The sequence below is a fragment of the Rhinopithecus bieti genome, unplaced genomic scaffold (genome assembly GCF_001698545.2).
Source record: "Rhinopithecus bieti isolate Rb0 unplaced genomic scaffold, ASM169854v2 scaffold_3875, whole genome shotgun sequence".
Classification (NCBI taxonomy): domain Eukaryota; kingdom Metazoa; phylum Chordata; class Mammalia; order Primates; family Cercopithecidae; genus Rhinopithecus; species Rhinopithecus bieti.
The window spans coordinates 1,108,808-1,129,714 of NW_016804422.1; the positions used below are offsets into that span (position 1 = coordinate 1,108,808).

A 20,907-nucleotide genomic window follows, 5' to 3' on the forward strand; every position below is an offset into this window, starting at 1 on the left:
GCTTTCAGAAAAGGATTCTGCAATAAGAGTGGAAGCCCCGGCCGGGCGCGGTGGCTCAAGCCTGTAATCCCAGCACTTTGGGAGGCCGAGACGGGCGGATCACGAGGTCAGGAGATCGAGACCATCCTGGCTAACACGGTGAAACCCCGTCTCTACTAAAAAAAATACAAAAAAACTAGCCGGGCGAGGTGGCGGGCGCCTGTAGTCCCAGCTACTCGGGAGGCTGAGGCAGGAGAATGGCGTGAACCCGGGAGGCGGAGCTTGCAGTGAGCTGAGATCCGGCCACTGCACTCCAGCCCGGGCAACAGAGTGAGACTCCGTCTCAACAAAAAAAAAAAAAAAAAAAAAAAAAGAAAGAGTGGAAGCCCCTGCCCTCATCCAGGCAACGAAGGGGAGGGCCTAGGCCTGGGCAGGGCAGGTGCACTGAAGGGGGTCACTTTGGGGTGGAGCTAAAATCAAGTCTTGCTGATGCATGGATGTGGGCAGGAAAAGAGGCATCAAGCATGACTCCTACATTTCTGGCATTAACAGCTGGTTGGATGAAATTGCCATAAACTGATCTGGGAAAGACTGGAGAAGAGTGGATTTGGAGAGGAAAATCCAATGATCATTTATGGACACGTAATCCTTGAGATGCCTGATAGACATCCAAGAGGAGTTGCAGAGTCAGCTGCTAGGTGTATGACTCTAGACTTCAGGACAGTGATCAGCACTGGAGCCTTGGATCTGGGAGGAATAGTGAGTGAAAGGATGGTATGTAAGGCTATAGGCCTGGATGAGGTGGGGTGGGAGGAAATGAGTGTAGAGGGAGACAGCAATCAGGACTGTGCCCTGGGACATTCCACGAGGTGGAGGTAGGGGAGATATGAAGCAGAACTATCAGAGAAGCTGGGCAGAAACAACCGGGAGAAATCTGAGAATGTGGGGACTCAGGAGCCAAGGGGAGCAAGCATTGAATGCTGCTGAGGCAGTGAGGGTGAAGAACAAACCACTGGATTCGGCAGTGCATAGGTCATTGGGAACCCTGACGGGCAGTTTTGTGTAGAGAGGGACAAACCTGATTAGAGTGTGTGGAGAAGAGAGTGAGGGCTGAAGAACTGGGGACGGCAAATAAAGACAACCGTTATTTTTTTTTTTTTTTGAGACAGGGCCTCACTGTCCCCCAGGCTGAAGTGTAGTGGCATAATCTTGGCTCACTGCAGCTTCGATCTCTGGGCTCAAGTGACCCTCCTATCTCAGCCTCTCAAGTAACTGCGACTACAGGCATGTGCCACCACACCCAGCTATTTTTTTTTTTTTAAGACACAGGGTTTCACCATGTTGTCCAGGCTGGTCTCGAACTCCTGATCTCAAATGATCCTCCTGCCTTGGCCTCCCCTACAGGCATAAGCTACCATGCCTGGCCAGAAAACTTTTAAAAATGACATACAAATAAAATAAATGGACAGATCTCAGAGTTATAGCTCAATAAATGTTAAAATCTGTAGATACTTGTGCAGCTGCCACCCAGATAAAGATATAGAACATCCTCAGCAACTCCTGGATGCCATCTGGTGCCCTATCCAATTGATATTCCCAACGATAACCAGTATTTGTATTTCTGTCATAAAGGATTTCTTTTGCTTGTTGGATGTAGACAGCTTTTTTTTTTTTTTTTTTTTTTGAGACAGGGTCTTGCTCTGTCACTCAGGTTGGAGTACAGTGGCATAATCATGGCTCACTGCAGCCTCGATTTCTTGGGTTCAAGCGGTCCTCTTACCTCAGCCTCCTAAGTAGCTGGGACTACAGGCCTGGATCACCACACCCAACTAATTTTTTGTAAAGATGGGGTCTCACTTTGTTGCCCAGGCTGATATCGAACTCCCGAGCTCAAGTGATCCTCCCACCTCAGCCTCCCAAAGTGCTGGGATTACAGATGTGAGCCACCACACCCAGCAAGTTTTGAGAGATTTTGTTGATGGTTGGGCTCATTTTTTATAGGCAGATAATGTTCTAATGGAGGGGGTCCAGCTGGAGTTGAGACTCTGTGGGGTAGCAGGTCCTGGGCCCAATTTTCCTGGGTGCTGTGCTTCCTCTATCTCCAAGGATTGCATTACCAGTTTCCTCATCTGAACCTTAATCCTCCTCTCCTTCCATGCCCTTAGAGTTGTAATGAATGGGGGCAATGGAAAATGGGATATTCTGAGCCTCTGGAAGCCTGCCAGAGGTCTAGAACTCAGTCACCAGGGATGGGCGGGGATAGAATCTGGGAGGCCCAGGAGTCCCACCTGCCCAGCTGTGTTTGAGCAACTGACCTGGCAACAGGGTGAGTCAGACAAACAGCCTAGCTTTCTGAAGCCTCCTTTGCTGTCTGTGTCTTCAGGTCATCCTGGTGCTGCTCAGGCTCCTCGTGTTCCTCTTTGCTCTGGTGGTCTCTGGTGAGAAGGTGGTGGGTGGGGGAACCCTAGTTTTCCCTCGGAGTCCTGACCCTTCCCAGATAAGCTACCATGGAGGACAGGGATTGGGGGAGAGGTAGGAAAGTGTAAGTATCTGAACCCCTGGCCCTCACCCTTTATCTTGGCTGCTTCCTCAACCAAGTTCTCACTCCCCATCTGTGAAATGTTGGATGCTGGATATAAGGAAAGGCCTTAGCTGCTTGGCCCCATGGCATGGTCAGGCCCTGTAGCAAAAGGACAGGACTATGCTAGTATATGTGGTTCTATCAGCCTGGGGGGGTTCCATCAGCCTGGGGGCCTCCAACCTGAATTCTCTGCTCTTCACAGACCTCTACAGCCTGCCCTGGTTTATAAATGTCTCTGAGAACCAGGGCCCTGGCACAATCCTTCAGATTTTCTCCTTTAACTGCTCCTCCTACACGCCCACACCCACCCTGGAGTTGCTTAATGTCCAGCCACCCACCACCTTCTTCAACCCACCCAGCTTGGCCAGGTGGCAAGGGACCTATGTGGACAAGGTAAGGCCATGTGTACAACTGGGGACTGTGGGGGCACAAAGGCAGACCTAAAATTTCCAAGCCCCACATGGCACTGCCCACCTACCCCAGTTGACCTTGAGCAGCTCTGCTCAGTTGGATGCCCTGATGGTGAACCACTACAAGCTGCAGCTGAAGTTCACATGTGGCAACCATATGATGGAGGGATCACTCTCTGTGGATGTGCAGCGGGACCTTAGCCATATCCAGTGTGCTGGTCAATTTGCCAGCCCAGGTGAGGCCAGGGGCAGTCAGCAGGGGTGGGCAGGCATGGCCTGAACAGATCTTCCCTGACCTCCACTCTGGCCAACTGCGGTAATGATTCAGGTGCCAGAGACAGTCACACCTGGGGCTCGGCTGTACACTCTGCTCCTCCCAGGCTTAGAACTCCACAGAGCCCAGGTGAGCCCAGGATGTGGGACGGTGGGTGACAGGATGGGGGCAGTGGGGACGGAGAGAATAAATTAACCCCTGCCTGGCCAGGCACAGCCTGCAGAGGAACCTTGCAGCAGAGGCACAGATGAGCCTCTACATGATGCATGTTCTTGGAGAGAGCTGCTGAGGGCTGCTCACTCCCCAGTGACCATGGCTGTTCCCACAGGGACATCTCAGGGGCTGAGTTCTTTCAAGATCTACTATGTGTTCTCAGTTCTCTATGACAATTCTGTATCATTTTTGTAATAAAAAATAAATAAAATGTAGATAATGGCCAGGCACAGTGGCTCACACCTATAATCCCAGCACTTTGGGAGGCTGAGGCAGGTGGGCTCAGGAGTTCGAGACCAGCCTGGCCATCATGGAGACTCTGTCTCTACTAAAAATACAAAAATTAGCTGGGTGTGGTGGCGTGTGCCTGTAATCCCAGCTACTTGGGAAGCTGAGGCAGGAGAATCGCTTGAACCCGGGAGGTGGAGATTGCACTGAGCCAAGATTGTGCCACTGCTCCAGCCTGGCTGACAGAACAAGACTCTGTCTCAAAAAAAAAAAAAAAAAAAAAAAAAAAAAAGAAAGTATTTAAAAACAGTAACTCACTTAAAAGCAAAAAGTATTGAGGATTGTGGCCAGGGCTTGGGCTGGAAGGAAGAGGATTGTGACTAGGACCTGGGCTGGAGCCCAGGCTGGGATAAGGGTCAGTGGTGAAGCATGAGAAAATTGGGTGTGAGGCTGGGCGCAGTGGCTCACACCTATAATCCCAGCATTTTGGGAGGCCGAGGCAGGTGGATCACTGGAGGTCAGGAGTTTGTGACCAGCCTGGCCAACATGGTGAAACCCTATCTCTACTAAAAATACCAAAATTAGCCAGGCGTGGTGGTGGGCACCTGTAATCTCAGCTATTCAGGAGGCTGAGACTGAAGAATCACTTGAACCCAGGAGGTGGAGGCAGGCAGGCAGGCAGGAAGGAAAGAAATTAGCTGGGTGTGCTGGCACAGGTGTGTAATCCCAGCTATTCAGGAGATTGAGGCAGGAGAATCGCTTGAACCCAGGAAGTGGAGGTTGCAGTGAGCTGAGATCGCACCACTGCACTCCAGCTTGGGTGACAGAGTGAGACTCTGTCTCAAAAAAAAGAAGGAAGGAAAGAAGGAAGGAAGGAAGCAGAGAGACAGAGAAGGAAAGAGAGAGGGAAAGAAAGAAAAGAAGGAAGGAAGGAAGGAAGGAAGGACGGAGGGAGGGAGGGAGGGAGGGAGGGAGGAAGGGAAGGAAGGAAAAGAAAAGAAAATAAGTTGGGTGTAGGCAGGTGCCTGCTGGGTTGCTGGAGGGTTGCTGCTGGGTTGTTGACGGGGGTGCTCAGGGCACTTGGGGTTGAATGGGGTTGCCAGCATCTCTGTTCTGTCAGTTGAGCATTATCAGTGCCCAGGACCTGCCACACTTCCCTGGACCTTTCTCCATCAATGAGCAAGGCTGGCTGTAGGCACCATCCCAGGGCCTCCTAGGCCAGGCTCGAAAGGTGAGCATGACTTGGAATCTGGGGGTGTCCATGGATTGGGTAGAGCTCCTACCTTTTAGAAATGTGCTTATTCTTGGCCTCCTTGGCCTCCTCAACTAACACTGACTTTCTCAGACCTGGACCTGCTGCTCCATGCTGGTTGTCCTCCCACTTTAGTTTGGTTCTGTGCTGGGCTCTGGAGTTCTAGAAAGAAGAGGAATCCCTCTCTCTGGGAATTCACAAGCCCTCTAATAGAAAGAAATGTGTTTAGGGCAATCACACAGTAAAAGAAAGTCTTGGGTAATGGCCGGGTATGGTAGCTCACCCATGTAATCCTAGCACTTTGGGAGGCTGAGGTGGGTGTTGTCACCTGATTTCAGGGGTTCAAGACCAGCCTGGCCAACATGGAGAAACCCCGTCTCTACTAAAAATACAAAAATTAGCCAAATGTGGTGGCACATGCTTGTAATCCCAGCTACTCAGGAGGCTGAGGCAGGAGAATTGCTTGAACCCAGGGGATGGAGGTTGCAGTGAGCCGAGATCATACCACTGCGCTCCAACCTGGGCAAAAAAAAAAAAAAAAAAAAAGTTCTGAGTAAAGTGGTCAGTGCAGTCTGGAGGTGGCTTTCAGCAACTCTAAGATAAAAATTCACATTGTCAATGATTCAGATATCACTCTTGGGCTGTTTGCATCCTAACGGAATAATTTATGGCCCAAAGATATGGGGCTCAAAGGAATACTTGTCAGCAGAGTGACAGGTCATGGGGATCATGGGGAAGAGTGGAAGTTGAGGCTTCTTTTGCAGATCCTAAGTGAGGTTGCCTATTTAAGGGGAGGACTGGGCATAGACAAAGAGGTGGACACACACACACTCTGGCTCCTTTTCTGTTCTGGGTGCACCACAGGTCTTCCAGCTGCAGATCTCAGTGTCCTTTGGAAAAAGGCAAAGCTGCCAAGCGATGGTGATGGTGAAGGTTTTGCCTGTTCCCTCCAGTCAGGTTTCCTTCCTGTAAGGCTCCCCTACCCTGGAAGAGTGAGGGAGGAAGGGCCTAGCCCCATGGAATCAGGTAGGGTGAGGCTGCTGGAGCTGAGTCCCAGCCCTGACAGGAGGGGGGCCCAGGGAAGGAAGCTGTGGACCCACAGGGTGAGCAGGAATGGGCGGGAACCAGTGCCCCCCTTTTGGTCCAGTGAGCAGGCTCAGAATATCACCATCCCTGAGAACCTGGCCCCTGGTAGTGAGGTGGTTCAGGTCCGGGCCTGGGGTGTCGACCTGTGCTATGAAATCCTGTCTCCGGTGCCCAGCCCACTCTTCTCCATCGGTCATGGTGAGAGGTGTTGAGGGAGGGGCAGGTACTGGGATGCCTCTGTGGCTGGTCCAGAGGTGACCCATAGTACCTTTTCACCTTCCTGTTTGGGGGCTTGGTCTTGGAGAAGGCAGCAGGAGGGCCAGGCTCAGCGGCCTCCTTTGCCTATGGATCTGGTGGGCTGGTGGGAGTGGGACTGAGCTGGGAGCAGGGCTGATCTCTGTGTTCCCTGACCCTCTCACCCCATGCAGCAGACAGTGTGGTCTGGACCACGATGCCCTAGAGTTAGCTCACACCCCAGGCACTTCGGTTTCCAGGCTGCAGGTGAAGGCCTTTGAGTGGCACCAGCTGTGGGCCAGTGCCAAGCTCAAGCTCACCATGAATGTGCGGCTGGTCAACCTCTGACCTCCACGCTGCCTCCCAGTGCTTCTGGTGTGAGTACACAGGAACCTTACCTGGGCTGCTGGGGCCAGAGCCATGACTCAGGGTGCTGCCAGACTCCCGCCTTGCTGCCACGGCATACTCTCAGATCCCAAATCCCCGAGACTGCACCTGTGGGCACCGTGCTGAATACTCTCACCTGTGAAGATCTGGACTCTGTTGACGCCACCCTGGACTACAAGCTGTGGTTCTGCAGCTCTTCCAACACTGCCAGCCTCTGCCTTTATGACAGAGTCCTTGAGGTGCCCAGCCCCAGCTCCCAGACCCACTTGCAGGGTGCTTGCAGTGGGAAGGGGTGGGTGGGCCAAGGGTCTTTGAGAGCTGAGACCATGGGAGTGGGGGTGGGAGGGATGGCTGTTGAGCCAACCTGTGTTGCAGTCTGGAAAACAGGATCCGGGCAGGATATTTGTGGATGCCCTGGCCTACAGCAGCCCCGTGTGGCTCAGGGCTCTCTCAGGCCCTGACTGGACCTCACTTTCTAGCCCCTTTGGCTAGGTGAATGCCACACTGGACTGTGACACTCCTGGAACCTGCTTCCAGCATGCAGCCTCCATCCTGGTGCTCGATGGTGGCCAGCCCCAGATGACCAGTGAGTAACCACACCCGGCCTGGACACCCAGGACAAGGCTGTTCTGTCCTCCTGCTTCCCATGCTCAGGACAGGGTCATCGCTCCTCCTTTAGAATCCAGTAGGGCAGGGTTGTCTCCATTTCAGACCCTGAGGATATATCTCTTAGACCCCCAGCAAGGGAAGGCTTCTGCCCTCCCTTTAGACCCTCTCACTCTTTAGACCCCCCAGGGCAGGGCCATGTCTCCCTCCTCAGACCCCCACTTCAGGGATAGGCACCCCAGGCCAGCTCCTTGACTGCCAAATGACCTCCAGCTGAGGTGCCGGTACTGGTGATGGTGACACCCATCAACGAGTTCTCCCCAGCCTGTGTCCCTCGCACATTCCAGGTTCAGGAGGATGCAGTGCCCCACACTCTGCTGGGCTCTGTGGTGGGCATGGATATGGATTATCCTCATGACAACATTGAGTACTACACCTCTGGTGGTTCTACCACCTTTGCTGTGGACAATCTCAGTGGTACATCCACCCCAGGGCTTGGATGGAAACGGCAAGCCAGAGTTGGCTCTGCAGGCTGAGGCTGTGATCTCCCCCTCTAGGGGAAGTTTACATCCTGGGACCTTTGGACTATGAGCAGCAGAGGCTGTACAGGCTCACTGTCCTGCTGATTGACCATGGCCAAGAACAGAACCCCAACCATCACCGCTCAGGCTCCTGTACCATTACCATCAAGGTTGAGGTAACTGTGTCCTAAGGCTTTGGAAATAAATACTTGGAAAGATAGGCATTCAGATCGCCCTGTGGTGTTCTGTTTTTCCACTCTGTGCCTCGGTTTCTTCCACGAGTTGGCTGGAGAGGAGTGGGGCCTAATTGTGGAAAGCTCTGGAGCCTGTTGTGTGATGCTTTGATCCCTTAATGCCTAGGCTCCGGCTGTGGTGAGAAGAAGTTGAGGGGCTGACTCGGAGGTTTGGGGGGTGGGTTCTACCCACTCCTAACCTGGTTCCTTTCTGCAGGATGTGAATGACCATGCCCCCGAATGTGAGCCCCCATTTCAGGAACTCACCATCTATGCTCCTCTGGGCTGTAGTGTGGAGGTGACCAAGGTGTCATGCTAGATCCCTCAGGAGCCACAGCACCTGACCTATTCCTATAGCATCGTGGGAGGAAGGGGACATGGGCACCACCAGGTTGTGAGTGAGGGGCAGGCCAAGGCCAGCAATGGTCTCTTCCTCCTGTCACTCTGATTTCAGGGAATAGCCAGAACTGATTCATCCTGCAAGAGGCCATCCTGGTGCACAGTGACCTTGTGTTGGGGCCCTTCTGGCCACAGCAGCCCTGTACTATGAGCTACTGATCTGTGTGGCCGATGCAGGCCGCTCCACCCTCAACCTCAGCACCACAGCCACCATTATTGTGCATCTAGTTCACTGGAGGGCCAGCACAGTGGCCACCAGCACCCACAGAACCACAGTGAGGAGGCTCCTTGGGCCCTCAGTGGGGTGGGAAGGGTGGACCTTGGAAAGTAAGGAGACCCAGTTTTTCGGGTGGAACTATGGGGAAGGCAGTTCAGAGGGAAGTGCTGAGTGCAGAAAGCCCAGAGGTGTTGAAGAGCAAATCACGGGTGTGGGGTGGCCTAGCCCAGGGAGGGGTTGGAAGGCTGGATGGTCAGGGCATTTTGGCAAGGCAGTGGTGAGGCTGTGGCCTCCTTTTCAGGTGCCCTCAATGATGACACTCATGCTCGTGACAGACACAGAGGCTTTCAGGCAACCACAGCCCTGGTTTGTGGTGGTGTTGACAGCAACTGGTACTCTTCTCCTCTTGGTCCGAGGCTGGCTTCTTGGCAGGCTCCTCCAGGGGTAGGGATCCTATTCTTGTGCTCCCTACCTGCCCCCCACCCACCTATGGACCCCAGTTGTCATGGTGGTTTCACCCAAGATTAGACGACAATGCCCAAGTGGGTGGGTGACAAACTGATATTGAGGAGGGCTGCTCTCCCTCCAGAAGTCTTTAAATTAGGGTCAGAGAGACACTGGGAGGAAGCAACTTCCATCACCGGCAGAATCCAGTTTGAAATGGGGGGAGGGTTGATAAGCTCAGGACTTGAAACTGTGAGTCTGTCATGCATTGGGCATTTACCCCTATTCCTGACTTCTGCCCTCCACTGGAAAGCTTTCCTGCTCCTGTAGACTCTGAAGTTCCTTGTGGACATAGGACTGAGCCCAGGGAAAGGGGATGTAACGATGTGGGCACTGCATACAGACACTGGTTATTCCCAATAAAAAGGGACAGGTGAATGGTACTAGTTCCTGGAGCCAGTAGGCCTACTGCCTTCACTGCTTGGTTACTCCTCCTGGCATTTTAGGTTGGCCCGGCTGCTGCAGGCACCCAGCAAACCAGCCCAGGCTTTGCTGCTAAACAGGTCAGTCTCCTTTGCATACTTTGCCTGGGAGCCCATCTCTTAAACTCAGGTTGGGGCCCAGAGCTTTGCCCTGTACTCTTGCTCCTACTTTGCCCCAGCATCCAGGGAACTGAGGGATACGTCGAGGGTTTCATGGAGGCACCAATGATGGAGATGTCCCAGGCACCCAGTAGCATCATAAGTCTGGTATGTCAGCTCACCATTTCAAGTAGTGGGCACCAAGGCTGCTCCATAGTACTCCCCTGCCCCCACCAAGCTTGCCCCTTTTCCCGTGAATGGCTATCCCTGTGGAAGTGCCCACACTAGCACCATAAGGATGGAGGAGGCAGGTGGGCTTCTGGCCCCCTAGGAGCAGGTCTTCTTCTGCTCCCCTATGGGCAGGGTTCAATTCATTGCACCTTTTTTTTTTCCCCCTCAGCAGCATTTTGATGGCAGAGCACAGGACTCCCATGAGTCCCCCTCTTCCTAAACTATTATCTGCCTGGGCCCTCACCCAATCTGAGTATCTCCTCCTCTCTTTACCTCATCTCAATATCTCCTCCTACTCCCAGGAACCCATCATCTATCTGCTTTTTTCCTGAATGGGGTCTGCTCTCACCCCCACTCACCCTTCATCCGTCCTTTGTCAAATATCTAGGGGGTCAGGAGATGCCTCATATCTGGTCTGGTCTCTGCCTACAACAGGAGGAGGGATGATGGTGAGGGGAGAGGCTCCCAGATAGTCCAGTGTCACCAGTGAATTATGGGAGAGTAATTTGGCATTGGCCTTAGGGAAGCTGGTGTCCAGTGTTGGAGAATCAAGGAGGCTTCCTGTGCATTTGAGACAGAGTTCAGAGAATTTGCTGAGAAGGGAGGGAGGGGACAGGTTAGATTCCAGCGAAGGTGGGGTGTCACACTAAGGGTCCTGAAGGAATGATCTCCTACCCTTAGGTAAGAGGAGAAGGAGGCAGTTCTCCTGGGGCCAGCAGCATCCCCCGCTCTCTTCTCTCTCCTACAGGTTTTAGGTACAGGAAGAGACTACCTGTTTAACACACGCACAGGAGCCTGGTGCTGGCTCTGAGGTCAAGTAGCTGCTTTACCATGTGTGGAATTTCTTTTTCTTTTTCTTTCTTTTTTTGTTTTTTGGGACGGAGTCTCGCTCTGTCGCCCGGGCTGGAGTGCAGTGGCCGGATCTCAGCTCACTGCAAGCTCCGCCTCCCGAGTTTACGCCATTCTCCTGCCTCAGCCTCCCGAGTAGCTGGGACTACAGGCGCCTGCCACCTCGCCCGGCTAGCTTTTGTATTTTTTAGTAGAGACAGGGTTTCACCATGTTAGCCAGGATGGTCTCGATCTCCTGACCTCGTGATCCACCCGTCTCGGGAAATTTCTTTTTCACACCATCATGGGCTGTGTTTTCAAGCTGATTCATAATAAACAAAATTACAAATAGAAAAGTTCTAGCTTGTAGCCAACACGTGGGAGAAGCTCTGAAATCTGTGCCTCCTTGTTCTCACTTGGAGAACTCCCTACCTTGTGAGCAGACTCTAGGGAGCAGTAAGGTTTTCCTTTTCTCTTTCAGGTTTTTTTTTTTTTTTTTTTTAAGACAGGATCTCACTATGGTGCCCAGGTTGGAGTGCAGAGGCTATTCACAGGTGTTACAGCGCACTATAGCCTCTAACTCCTGGCTTCAAGAGAGCCTCTCATCTCAGCCTCCTGAGTAGCTGGGACTATGGGCGCAGTACTGCACCTGGATTTATTTTTCTTTTCTTTTCTTCTTTTTTTTTTTTTTTTGGAAACGGAGTTCTTTCGCTCTGGTTCACCCAGGCTTGGATGGCAGATGGGGGCCGGATCTCAGCCTTCACTGCAAAGACTCCGCCTCCCCGGGTTTCCGCCATTTCTCCTGCCTCAGCCTCCAGTAGCTTGGGACTAACAGGCGCCCGCCACCTCGCCCGGCTAGTTTTTTTGTATTTTTTTTTAGTAGAGACGGGGTTTTCCCGTGTTTTTTAGCCCAGGAATGGGTCTCGATCTCCTTGACCGTGTCGTGATCTGCCCGTCTCAGCCTCCCAGAGTTGCTGGATTACAGGCGTTGAAGCCAACCGGCCCGGCCGGATTTTTTTTCTTTTAGAGGTATTTTGTATGATGGCTTTGGACTACAGTGTTGACTGTATGCTGTATAGGATTAAATAGGCTATCACCCTTTGTCAGTGACTGAGGGGCTCCAATCAACTGGGTCTTACTTCAGGAGCCACCTACTGTCCTTTTCCTATCCAAAAGAGAGGAACAAATGTGTTGTGGTGTGTGTGTGTTGTGTGTGAAGAGAGAGAAGAGAGAGAAGAGAGGAGAGAGCAGAGAGAGGAGAGAAGAGAGGAGATAGGGTTCTGGCTTTTTGGTTGCCCAGGCTGGGAGGGGCAAACTGTGGTTTGATCTTGGGAGCTACACTGTGGACCTTGGACCGCCCGAGGTTCAAATGGATTTCTTCACTACTCACATTCCCAGTAGGTGGGGACTAACAGGCATGGAACTACCGATGGCCTGGCTAATTTTTAATTTTTTATTGTTAGGATGGGGTCTTTGCTATGTGACCAGGCTGTTCTTGAATCCTGGTTCCAAGCCGATTCTTCCTTGCTTCCAGCCTCCCCCAAAGTGCTGGGATTACAGGTGATCCTGGCTCAACTGGGTTTGCTTTTTTGTTTGTTGTTGAGAATGTTCCGCTCTTTTTAATTTTTTTTCGTAATTTTTTAAATTTTCTTTGATGGGTTACATAGGTGTATAAATTTGGAGGTAAACATGAGAATGTTTTTTGATAAGGTATGCTAATGCTTAATAATCACTTTCATCGAAAATGCGGGTTATCCATCCCTGGAAGTATTTATCTTTGTGTTACAAATAATCCCAAATTAATCTATTTTTTTGTTTATTTTAAAATGGTACAATTAAGTTTTATTATTTGACATATAAGGTCCTTTTGGTTGTGCTATCAAAACACTAGGATTCTCCATTCATTTTTTTCTTTTTTCTGGTGTCCATTTACCCATCCCACCTCCCACCTCTTCCAGAGCTACTGGTAACTATTCCCTTTTACCACTATCTCCATGAAATTTAAAATTGGTTTTTTTGTTTAAATCTTTTTTCCTTTTTTTTTTTTTTGGAAAAGAAAACGGAAAAAGGTCTTACTTTGTTTTTTTCCACCAGGCTTTTGGAGGTAACAGTTTTTTGGGCCAGGATCTTTTGGGCCTTAAAAAAACTTGGCCAACTCCCCCCCGCCCTTTCATGTTTCAAACAAAAGGCAAATTTTTTTCCTCATTGGACCTTCCAAAGTTTCCCCTTTCCTGAAAAGTAGCTTGGGACCCAGGTTGGGGCAAATTCCCACCCACCCGGCCTTTTTATTTTTTTTTATTTTTTTTAAGTAGAAGAAGGAGTTTTTAACCTCATGTTTTTTGGCCAGGTTTGGTCTTGAACTCCTGGACCTCAGGTTGATCCTGCCCCTTTTTGCTCGCCTCCCGAGTTTCTTTGGGATTTCAGGCGTGAGCCACCACACCGTTCCCAATTTTTCATCCTTTTCCATGGTTTTTATAATACTCCATTTCTGCGTAATTATCCATAATTTTAAATTTATTAAATTTTTTTTTGAGATGGAAGGTCTCACTTGTTTTTTGCCCGACTGGAAAGTGGCAGTTGGCGCGATTTTCGTCTCAATGCAACTCCGCCTCCTGGGTTCCAACAAGCTTTCTTTCCTGCCTTTCAGCTCCTGAGTTAAGCTGGAACTAGCAAGGTGCTTCACGCACCAGCCCCACTTAATTTTGTAATTTTTAGTAAGGATGGGGTTTTTTCACCATGTTAGCCAGGATGGTTCCTCGATCTCCTGACCCTTCGTGATCCGCACTGCTCAGCCCCAAAGTGCTGGGATTTTACAGGCGGTTGAACTACCACGCCCTGGCCCATAATGCACCAATATTTTTCCTTTTTTTTTTTTTTTTTTGAAGAAAGAGTTCGCCTGTCCGCCCAGGCTGGAGTGCAGTGGCCGGATCTCAGCTTCACTGCGCCAGCTTTCTGCCTCTCCCGGGTTTTTTCTGCTTGTTTTCTCCTTCTCAAGACTCCTGAGTAGCCTGGTCAGGCGCCCACCTATCGCCCGGTAGTTTTTGTTTTTTTAGTAGCAACGGGGTTTTCAACCGTTGTTCGCCCAGGATGGTCTCGATCTTCCTGACCTTCGTTGATCCGCCGTTTCTCGCCATTTCGGCCAAAAGTGCTGGGATTAACAGGCTTGGAGCCACCGTGCCCGGCCATATTTTCTTTATTCATTCATCTGTTGATGGACACTTAGGTTGCTTCCAAATCTTGGCTATTGTGAATGGCGCTGCAGCAAACACGGAAGTGCAGATATCTTTTTAATATACTGATTTCCTTTCCTTTGGGTACATACCCAGCAATGGGATTGTTGGATCATGTGGTAACTGTATTTATAGTTTTCTGAGGAACCTCCAAACTGTTATCCATGGTAGTTATACCACTGTTGCTTTTTGCTTTTTGAGGGCCCCATCAAACTTCAGGGCAATTTGCCAACTGTATGTGGAGGTTTTCTTGGGAAGGATTTGGAGCTTTTGCACTGGGGTGAGGGGTGATGCCGACTTGAGAATCCTGTGGCATGGCTGGTCCTGGAGGATTAGCAGAATCCCCCTTTTGAGGGTTGTTGACTTTTCTTCCCGATGTTTCTTCCGGTTCCTCTGCTCTCGCCTCTCCCTGTGCTGACCTGAGCTACTGCATGTAGCCAGGTGGCCTGCAACAATCTGCTGGTGGGCAGGTCTTGCTGGGTGCAATGTTGGCCCACTCTCCATGCCCATCCTGACATCAGGTCTCAGGCTTCTACCAGCTCTCCAAGAGGATCTTACTGTGGTAAATCCAAGTTATCACAGTCTTTCCTCCTCTGTTGAGTCTGTGGGCCTGATCCCCCTCAGGGCACTGGAGAACCTTACTTTCTTTCTTTTTCTTTTGAGACAGAATTTTGCTCTGTCGCCCAGGCTAGCGTGTAGTGGCGTGATCTCAGCTCACTGAACCTCTGCCTCCCAGGTTCAAGTGATTCTCCTGCCTCAGCCTCCTGAGTAGCTGGGATTACAGGTACCTGCCACCACGTCTGGCTAATTTTTGTATTTTTAGTAGGGACGGGGTTTCACCATTTTGGCCAGGCTGGACTCGAACCCTGGACCTCAAGTGATCCGCCCGCTTTGGCCTCCCAAAATGCTGGATTGCAGGCATGAGCCACCGCACCTGGCTAGGAGGGTCTCCCTTTCTGAACCAGTTATGGTATCCTAGGGCCAGGAAGAAGCTGAGTGCCTTCTGTGGGAACAAAACAAAACAAAAACCCTTCATGGGGCTTCCACCAAAGTTAGTGTTTTAAGGCATGCCTCAGAAACAGCAACTTCTGGAAGCAGGTTGTTCCAGGAAGTGGTTTTAGGCCGATTTTTCCTGAGTTCTTCCCCTGCTCTAAGGGTTCATGAAATCTTCCTCTGAGAAGCTCCACTTTTATTTTCATTCTACAGATGGGGCAACCAAAGCTAAAGAAAGGCTAAGGCTCAAAAGAGTTAGCTAGTTGGGGCATTTGGGTGTGGGCCCACGCCACGTAACTTCATCTGGTGTTCTAAGCCTAAAGCCAAGCCCAGAGTTAGGTGTTCTGTATGGGGAGCAAGGTGTGACCATCTTCCTGGGACCATTAATATGCCTGGTAGGCCGGTCATGACAGTCCAGGGCCAAAGATGCTGTCATAGGATCTCAAGACAAGATGCTCTAGGACTGAGAAAAGGGAGTGCCCGCCGTGTGTCAGGACTTGTGCTAGGCTCTAAACCTCAGGCAGGAAAGCATGGGCAATGAGTCAGCGGCTGCTGTGGCAGCACAGACTGCTGTACCTCGAGGCTACTAAGGGACAAAGCGCGGGAAGCCAGGATAGAGGCTCCTCACACTCTGAAACCAGTAGGAGGAGGTGCGAGAACCAGCACCTCCATTTCTAGAGGTGGTGTGACCTTGGCTCGGCCTCCCCTGAGCCTCAGTTTCCTCTCCAGAGTGAACTGGGGGCTGCACCCCCCTTCTCCCAGAGTGGGTGACAAAAAAACGAATAGCACACCGCTGAGAGTCCCTGTGTGTGCGCAAACGTATGAGAAGACGCCGCCGGTACCACACCGGGGCCAGACACGCAGAGAGGCCAAGGGCGCTCTGGCCTCAGAGTCGCCAGCAAAAGCTCCGCCAGTCACAGCGAGAACGAAGCGCATGCGCAAACCCATGCCGTCACAGTCACGTGCCCCACGCTTTCGGCACAGGCCCTGAGAGGCAGACTCTGACTGACAGGTGAGCTGACCTGTTAGCGGGAAGCACTGCCCCTGGCGACGAGCAAAAAGACTGTTGATTGGGGAGGGCACCCCCCTCGGGGGCGGGTTCTTTGGAGTCCTGGTTACTATGACGCCCGGCCCCCGCCCCCTCGGCTAGCCGCCATCTTGTTGTTGATCCGTACCCAGTGGGCAGCGCCGGGAGCTGGACCAAGCGGCCGGTGAGAGGCCGCTGTAGCGGGGCTCAGCCACCTGTGCTGCCTGCCAGGGGGCGGGCCGAAACCTGGAGGCCCGGGGGGCCCAGCTCCCGTAGGGAGCCGTGGGCGCCCGGTACCCGGGCCGGGCGGGTGAGTGACAGGAGCCGGGCCGATTGACCGGCCTGACGCCCGCGGGGAGGGCGGTGGCGGGCGCGGCGTTGGAGTGGGCGCGCGTGGGGTCGGGGCTCCGGTGGAGCATCACTGGAACATCGCTCGAGCGTCCTGACCGGCCGCCCGCCGAGCCTCCTAGATGCTGGCACCGAAGCCGGGGAACAGCCGGTGTGGAGGTCGGAGAGCGCCAGTGCCTGAGGTCTGGCCGGCTAGTAGCGGGAAACCAGCTTCTCTGACCGAAGCTCTGGACTCTGCTGATCCGGAGCGCCGAAGTGTGTCCGGTGCCACCCTGGTGCTCTCCTGGGAGTTGTGTTGCTCCTGGCTGAGAAATAGACTTACCTCTTTCTTAGATAGCGCTCCTGCGAGTGATTTTCAGGACGCTGGATGCTAAGACTAGACGAATCAAGCCAAAGCCCCCGCGAGCCAGGCAGGCCGGTGTCATGGCCCTGTGATTCTGGCAAGGGGGACCCTCTGCCTGGCTGCTGCTTCCCGAGACCCGTTCGGAACCTCACGTGTACCTCGAAGCTCACCGTTTGTTTCCTACCAAAGAGCCTGGTTAAATGTCCGTAATGGCCGAGTTCTATTTTGGAACATAATTTCTTTGGTTCTTCACCACCACTTTTTGGAGAGTGGTAATGTCTTCCTCTTTTTGCTTTAGGAGAAAGTGAATATTATGGTGATAACTTGATTGATTTTTTTTCTCCTAAAGAGATACTCGCCATAGGAGACAAAGGAAATGTAGGAGTGTCTTAGAATCGGAAAATAAATGAAACTTGTTTTGTTGTGGATGGTATCTAACTGGCAAATTAACTTTTTTTTTTTTTTTTGCAACAGTCTCTCACTCTGTTGCCCAGGCCGGAGTGCAGCGGCGCAGTCTCGGCTCACCACAACCTCCGCCTCCTGGGTTCAAGCGATTATCCTGCCTCAGCCTCCTGAGTAGCTAGGACCACAGGCGCGCGCCACCAATGCCCGGCTAATATTTGTATTTTTAATAGAGACGGGGTTTCACCATGTTGGCCAGGCTGGTCTCGAACTCCTGACCTCGTGAGCCTCAGCCTCCCAAAGTGCTGGGATTACAAGTGTGAGCTACTGCGCCCGGTGCAAATTAACTTTTAACATTAGTAAAATTATCTTGCTCAGTGAAAACAGACCTTCAGGCCCCTTTCCTGTGCATGTGGGCAGGTTGGAGATCCTCAGCAGAGTGTGCTGGTCTAGGAAGAGTTCTGATTGTTACAAAACACATTTCTCTTGACCTGTGGCCTCTGGTTCTTTGCACAGTCTTCTTGTATGTGGTCATACAACATGCCTGCATGAGGTGACTAAGAAGTCAAGCGACAATACTTTGTGCACTTTTCTTCTTTCTTTTTTTTTTTTGAGACGGAGTCTCGCTCCTTTGCCAGACTGGATACAGTGGTGCGATCTCGGCTCACTGCAACCTCTGACTCCCTGGTTCAAGCAGTTCTCCTGCCTCAGCCTCCCGAGTAGCTGGGATTACAGGCACATGCCACCATGCCCAGCTAATTTTTGTATTTTCAGTAGAGATAGGGTTTCACTATGTTGGCCAGACTGGTCTTGAACTCCTGACCTCGTGATCCGCCCGCCTCGGCCTCCCAAATTGCTGGTATTACTTACAGGCGTGAGCCACTGTGCCTGGCCATGCACCCAGCCTACTTTGTGCACTTCTATCAGGTCTTGTCACCTCTGAATGTATGATTTTGAAAGAGGCCAGATGTGGTGGCTCATGTCTGTAATCCCAGCACTTTGGGAGGCTGAGGCGGGCGGATCACCTGAGGTCAGGAGTTCGAGACTAGCCTGGCCAACATGGCGAAGTCCCGTCTCTACTAAAAATACAAAAATTAGCTGGGCGTGGTGGTGCATGCCTGTAGTCCCAGCTCTTTGGCTGAGGCAGTAGAATCGCCTGAACCCGGAAAGTGGAGGTTACAGTGAGGCGAGATCGCGTCACTGCACTCCAGCCTGGGCAACAGAGTGAGACTTAGTCTCAGGAAATAAATAATAAATAAGTAAAAATAATTTTGAAAGAAACTACCTCCTTGGTCAGGAGATCCTTTAGGAAAGCAGGTGCTGAACCCAGAGGAGGCTGGCTGCTTGTTGCTGTTCAACTGAGTTTATACTACACTTGTGAGGCAAGGGAGAAGTTGAGTAGTCTTTATTTATTTCATTGTCCTTCAGGGCCATTTTTTAAATCTTTAGTGTGTTTTAATCTTGGTAAGACCAGTTCCTTGGGCAGTTCTTGAAAAGAAAGGAGGGGGATACTAAAATATTAGGAGCTTTTCAAAATTGTCCCAAGCCCTGCTTTTTTTTTTTCTGAGACGGGGTTTCACCATGTTGGCCAGGCTGGTCTTGAACTCCTGACGTGTGATTCATCTACCTCAACCTTGGCCTGGGATTACACGGGTGAGCCACCGCACTGGCTGTCATTTGCATTTTAAGTAGAGACAGGGTCTCAGTTGCCCAGACTGGGCTTGAACTCCTAGTCTCAAGTGATCCTCCTGTCTTGGCCTCCCAAAGTGCTGGGATTACAGGCATGAGCCACCACGCCTGGCCTTTTTTTTTTTGAGACGGAGTCTCCCTCTGTTGCCCAGGCTGGAATGCAGTGGCATGATCTTGCCTCACTGCAGCTTCTGCTTCCTGGGTTCAAGCGATTCTCCTGCCTCAGCCTCCCGAGTAGCTGGGACTACAGGCATGCACCAGCACGCCTGGCTAATTTTTGTATTTTTTTTTTGGTAGAGCTGGGGTTTTGCTGTGTTGGCCAGGCTGGTCTCAAACTCCTGACCTCAGGTGATCCACCCACCTTAGCCTCCCGAAGTGCTGGGATTACAGTTGTGAGCCACCACGCCTGGCCACGCCTGGCCTGTTTTAAGAGACAGTCTCTTAAAAAACTCCTAGGCTTGAGTGTAGTGGCCCAGTTGTAGCTCACTGCAGCCTCCAACTCCTGGGCTCAAGTGATTCTCTTGCCTCAGCTTCCCAAGTAGCTAAGACTAAACATGTGTGCCACCATGCCTGGCTAATTTTCTTTGTCTTAATTTTTTGTAGAGATGGGGGTCTCACTGTGTTGCTTAGGCTAGTCTCAAATTCCTGGGTGCAAACGATCTTCCTGCCTCAGATACCTGAAGTACAGGCATGAGGCACTGTGCCTGGTTTGTGATGGGCATTTTTAAGTGCAAATGTGTCAGACTATTGTTATAATAGTAGACCCTTCAGGCCAGGCGCGGTGGCTCACGCCTGTAATCCCAGCACTGTGGGAGGCCGAGGTGGGTGGATCACAAGGTCAGGAGTTCGAGACCAACCTGACCAACATGGTGAATTGTCTCTACTAAAAATACAAAGATTAGCCGGGCCTGGTGGCACGTGCCTGTAATCCCAGCTACTCGGGAGGCTGAGGCAGGAGAATCTCTTGAACTTGGGAGGTGGAGGTTGCAGTGAGCCAACCAAGATTGTGCCACTGCACTCCAGCCTGGGCGACGAGCTAGACTCCGTCTCAAAAAAAAAAAAAAATAGTAGACTTTCCATCCACTGTTCTTTATCTTTGCATAATTTATCTGTAAACTTTAGTACTTTTATTTACTTAATTTTTTTTTGAGACAGGTCATACTCTGTTGCCCAGCTGGAGTGCAGTGGCTCAATCATAGCTCACTGCAGCCTCGAACTCCTGGGCTCAGGTGATTCTCCTCCCTCAGCCTCCAGAGTAGCTAGAACTACAGGTGGGCACTACTGTGCTCAGCTAATTCTTAATTTTAATTTTTTTTTGGTAATGGACATGGAGTCTTGTTTGTTGCCGAGGCTGGCCTCTAGCTCCTTGGTTGGAGTGATCCTCCCACCTCGGCCTCCCAAAATGCTGGATTACAGATGTGAGTCACCTTGCCTGGCCAATTTCAGGACTTTTTCACACTGCACAGACTGTGGAGATCCTGCACTGAAATCAGGAACTACTACAGGCTTATGGGATGAGATCTGATGTCCTAATGTGGCATTTAAGGCGATATAGTCCAGCTGGCTCCAGCCTACCTCCTCTGGGTTTATCCTAATCCCCACTAACCAAATGGTTTGCTAAACATTCCATACGTACTCTTTCTTTACACAAATCCTCTCATGGCTGAATCCAGTGACCTTTGGCCTGTGGAGATGACCTTTTCCTTCAGCTTCTCTCTTGTCCATAGTCCAGCTCCATTTCTACCTACCTCTTTATGAAATGTCCCCCAAACATTTCAGCTCCTGGGGATATATTCCATACTCTTCGAACTGCAGTGGCATTATTGCCCTGAAACAAACATCAAAATAGTATTTGTTCTTTTAAGAATAATTTTTTAGACCAGCACAGTGGTTCATGCCTGTAATCCCAGCACTTTGGGAAGCCAAGGCGGAGGCGGGTGGATCACCTGAGGCCAGGAGTTCGAGACCAGCCTGGCCAACATGGTGAAACCCTGTCTCTACTGAAAATACAAAAAATTAGCCGGGTGTGGTGGTGGGCGCCTGTAATCCCAGCTACTTGGGAGATTGAAGCAGTAGAATCACTTGAACCCGGGAGGCGGAGGTTGCAGTGAGCCGAGATTGTGCCATTGCACTCCAGCCTGGGCAACAAGAGGGAAACTCCGTCTAAAAAA

General features: G+C 51.3%; 2 protein-coding genes across 5 annotated transcripts in view; both read left to right on the top strand.

Moving 5' to 3' along the window:
- The first annotated feature begins 2,520 nt into the window (after nucleotides 1-2,520).
- The window catches only part of CDHR4 (cadherin related family member 4), a 73,555-nt gene continuing 55,168 nt past the window's right edge, over nucleotides 2,521-20,907 (top strand). The window contains 18 exon segments of the mRNA XM_017868056.1: nucleotides 2,521-2,953; nucleotides 3,044-3,206; nucleotides 3,282-3,373; nucleotides 4,806-4,916; nucleotides 5,802-5,905; nucleotides 6,085-6,221; nucleotides 6,452-6,478; nucleotides 6,481-6,634; nucleotides 6,730-6,883; nucleotides 7,137-7,230; nucleotides 7,524-7,727; nucleotides 7,808-7,947; nucleotides 8,222-8,370; nucleotides 8,457-8,542; nucleotides 8,545-8,678; nucleotides 8,922-9,064; nucleotides 9,571-9,627; nucleotides 9,726-9,813. Of these exon segments, the coding sequence (XP_017723545.1) occupies nucleotides 2,681-2,953; nucleotides 3,044-3,206; nucleotides 3,282-3,373; nucleotides 4,806-4,916; nucleotides 5,802-5,905; nucleotides 6,085-6,221; nucleotides 6,452-6,478; nucleotides 6,481-6,634; nucleotides 6,730-6,883; nucleotides 7,137-7,230; nucleotides 7,524-7,727; nucleotides 7,808-7,947; nucleotides 8,222-8,370; nucleotides 8,457-8,542; nucleotides 8,545-8,678; nucleotides 8,922-9,064; nucleotides 9,571-9,627; nucleotides 9,726-9,813 (2,310 nt within the window). The 5' untranslated portion in view covers nucleotides 2,521-2,680.
- IP6K1 (inositol hexakisphosphate kinase 1) overlaps nucleotides 9,796-20,907 on the top strand; it is an 80,631-nt gene continuing 69,519 nt past the window's right edge. The window contains exon 1 of one of the 4 annotated variants that reach the window (XM_017868054.1): nucleotides 9,796-9,813. The gene's annotated coding sequence lies outside the window, so the exon portion shown is untranslated. Of the gene's footprint in view, nucleotides 9,814-16,048; nucleotides 16,265-16,285; nucleotides 16,918-20,907 lie in introns of those variants that run through there. The other 3 variants (XM_017868050.1, XM_017868052.1, XM_017868051.1) reach the window with 3 other exon arrangements.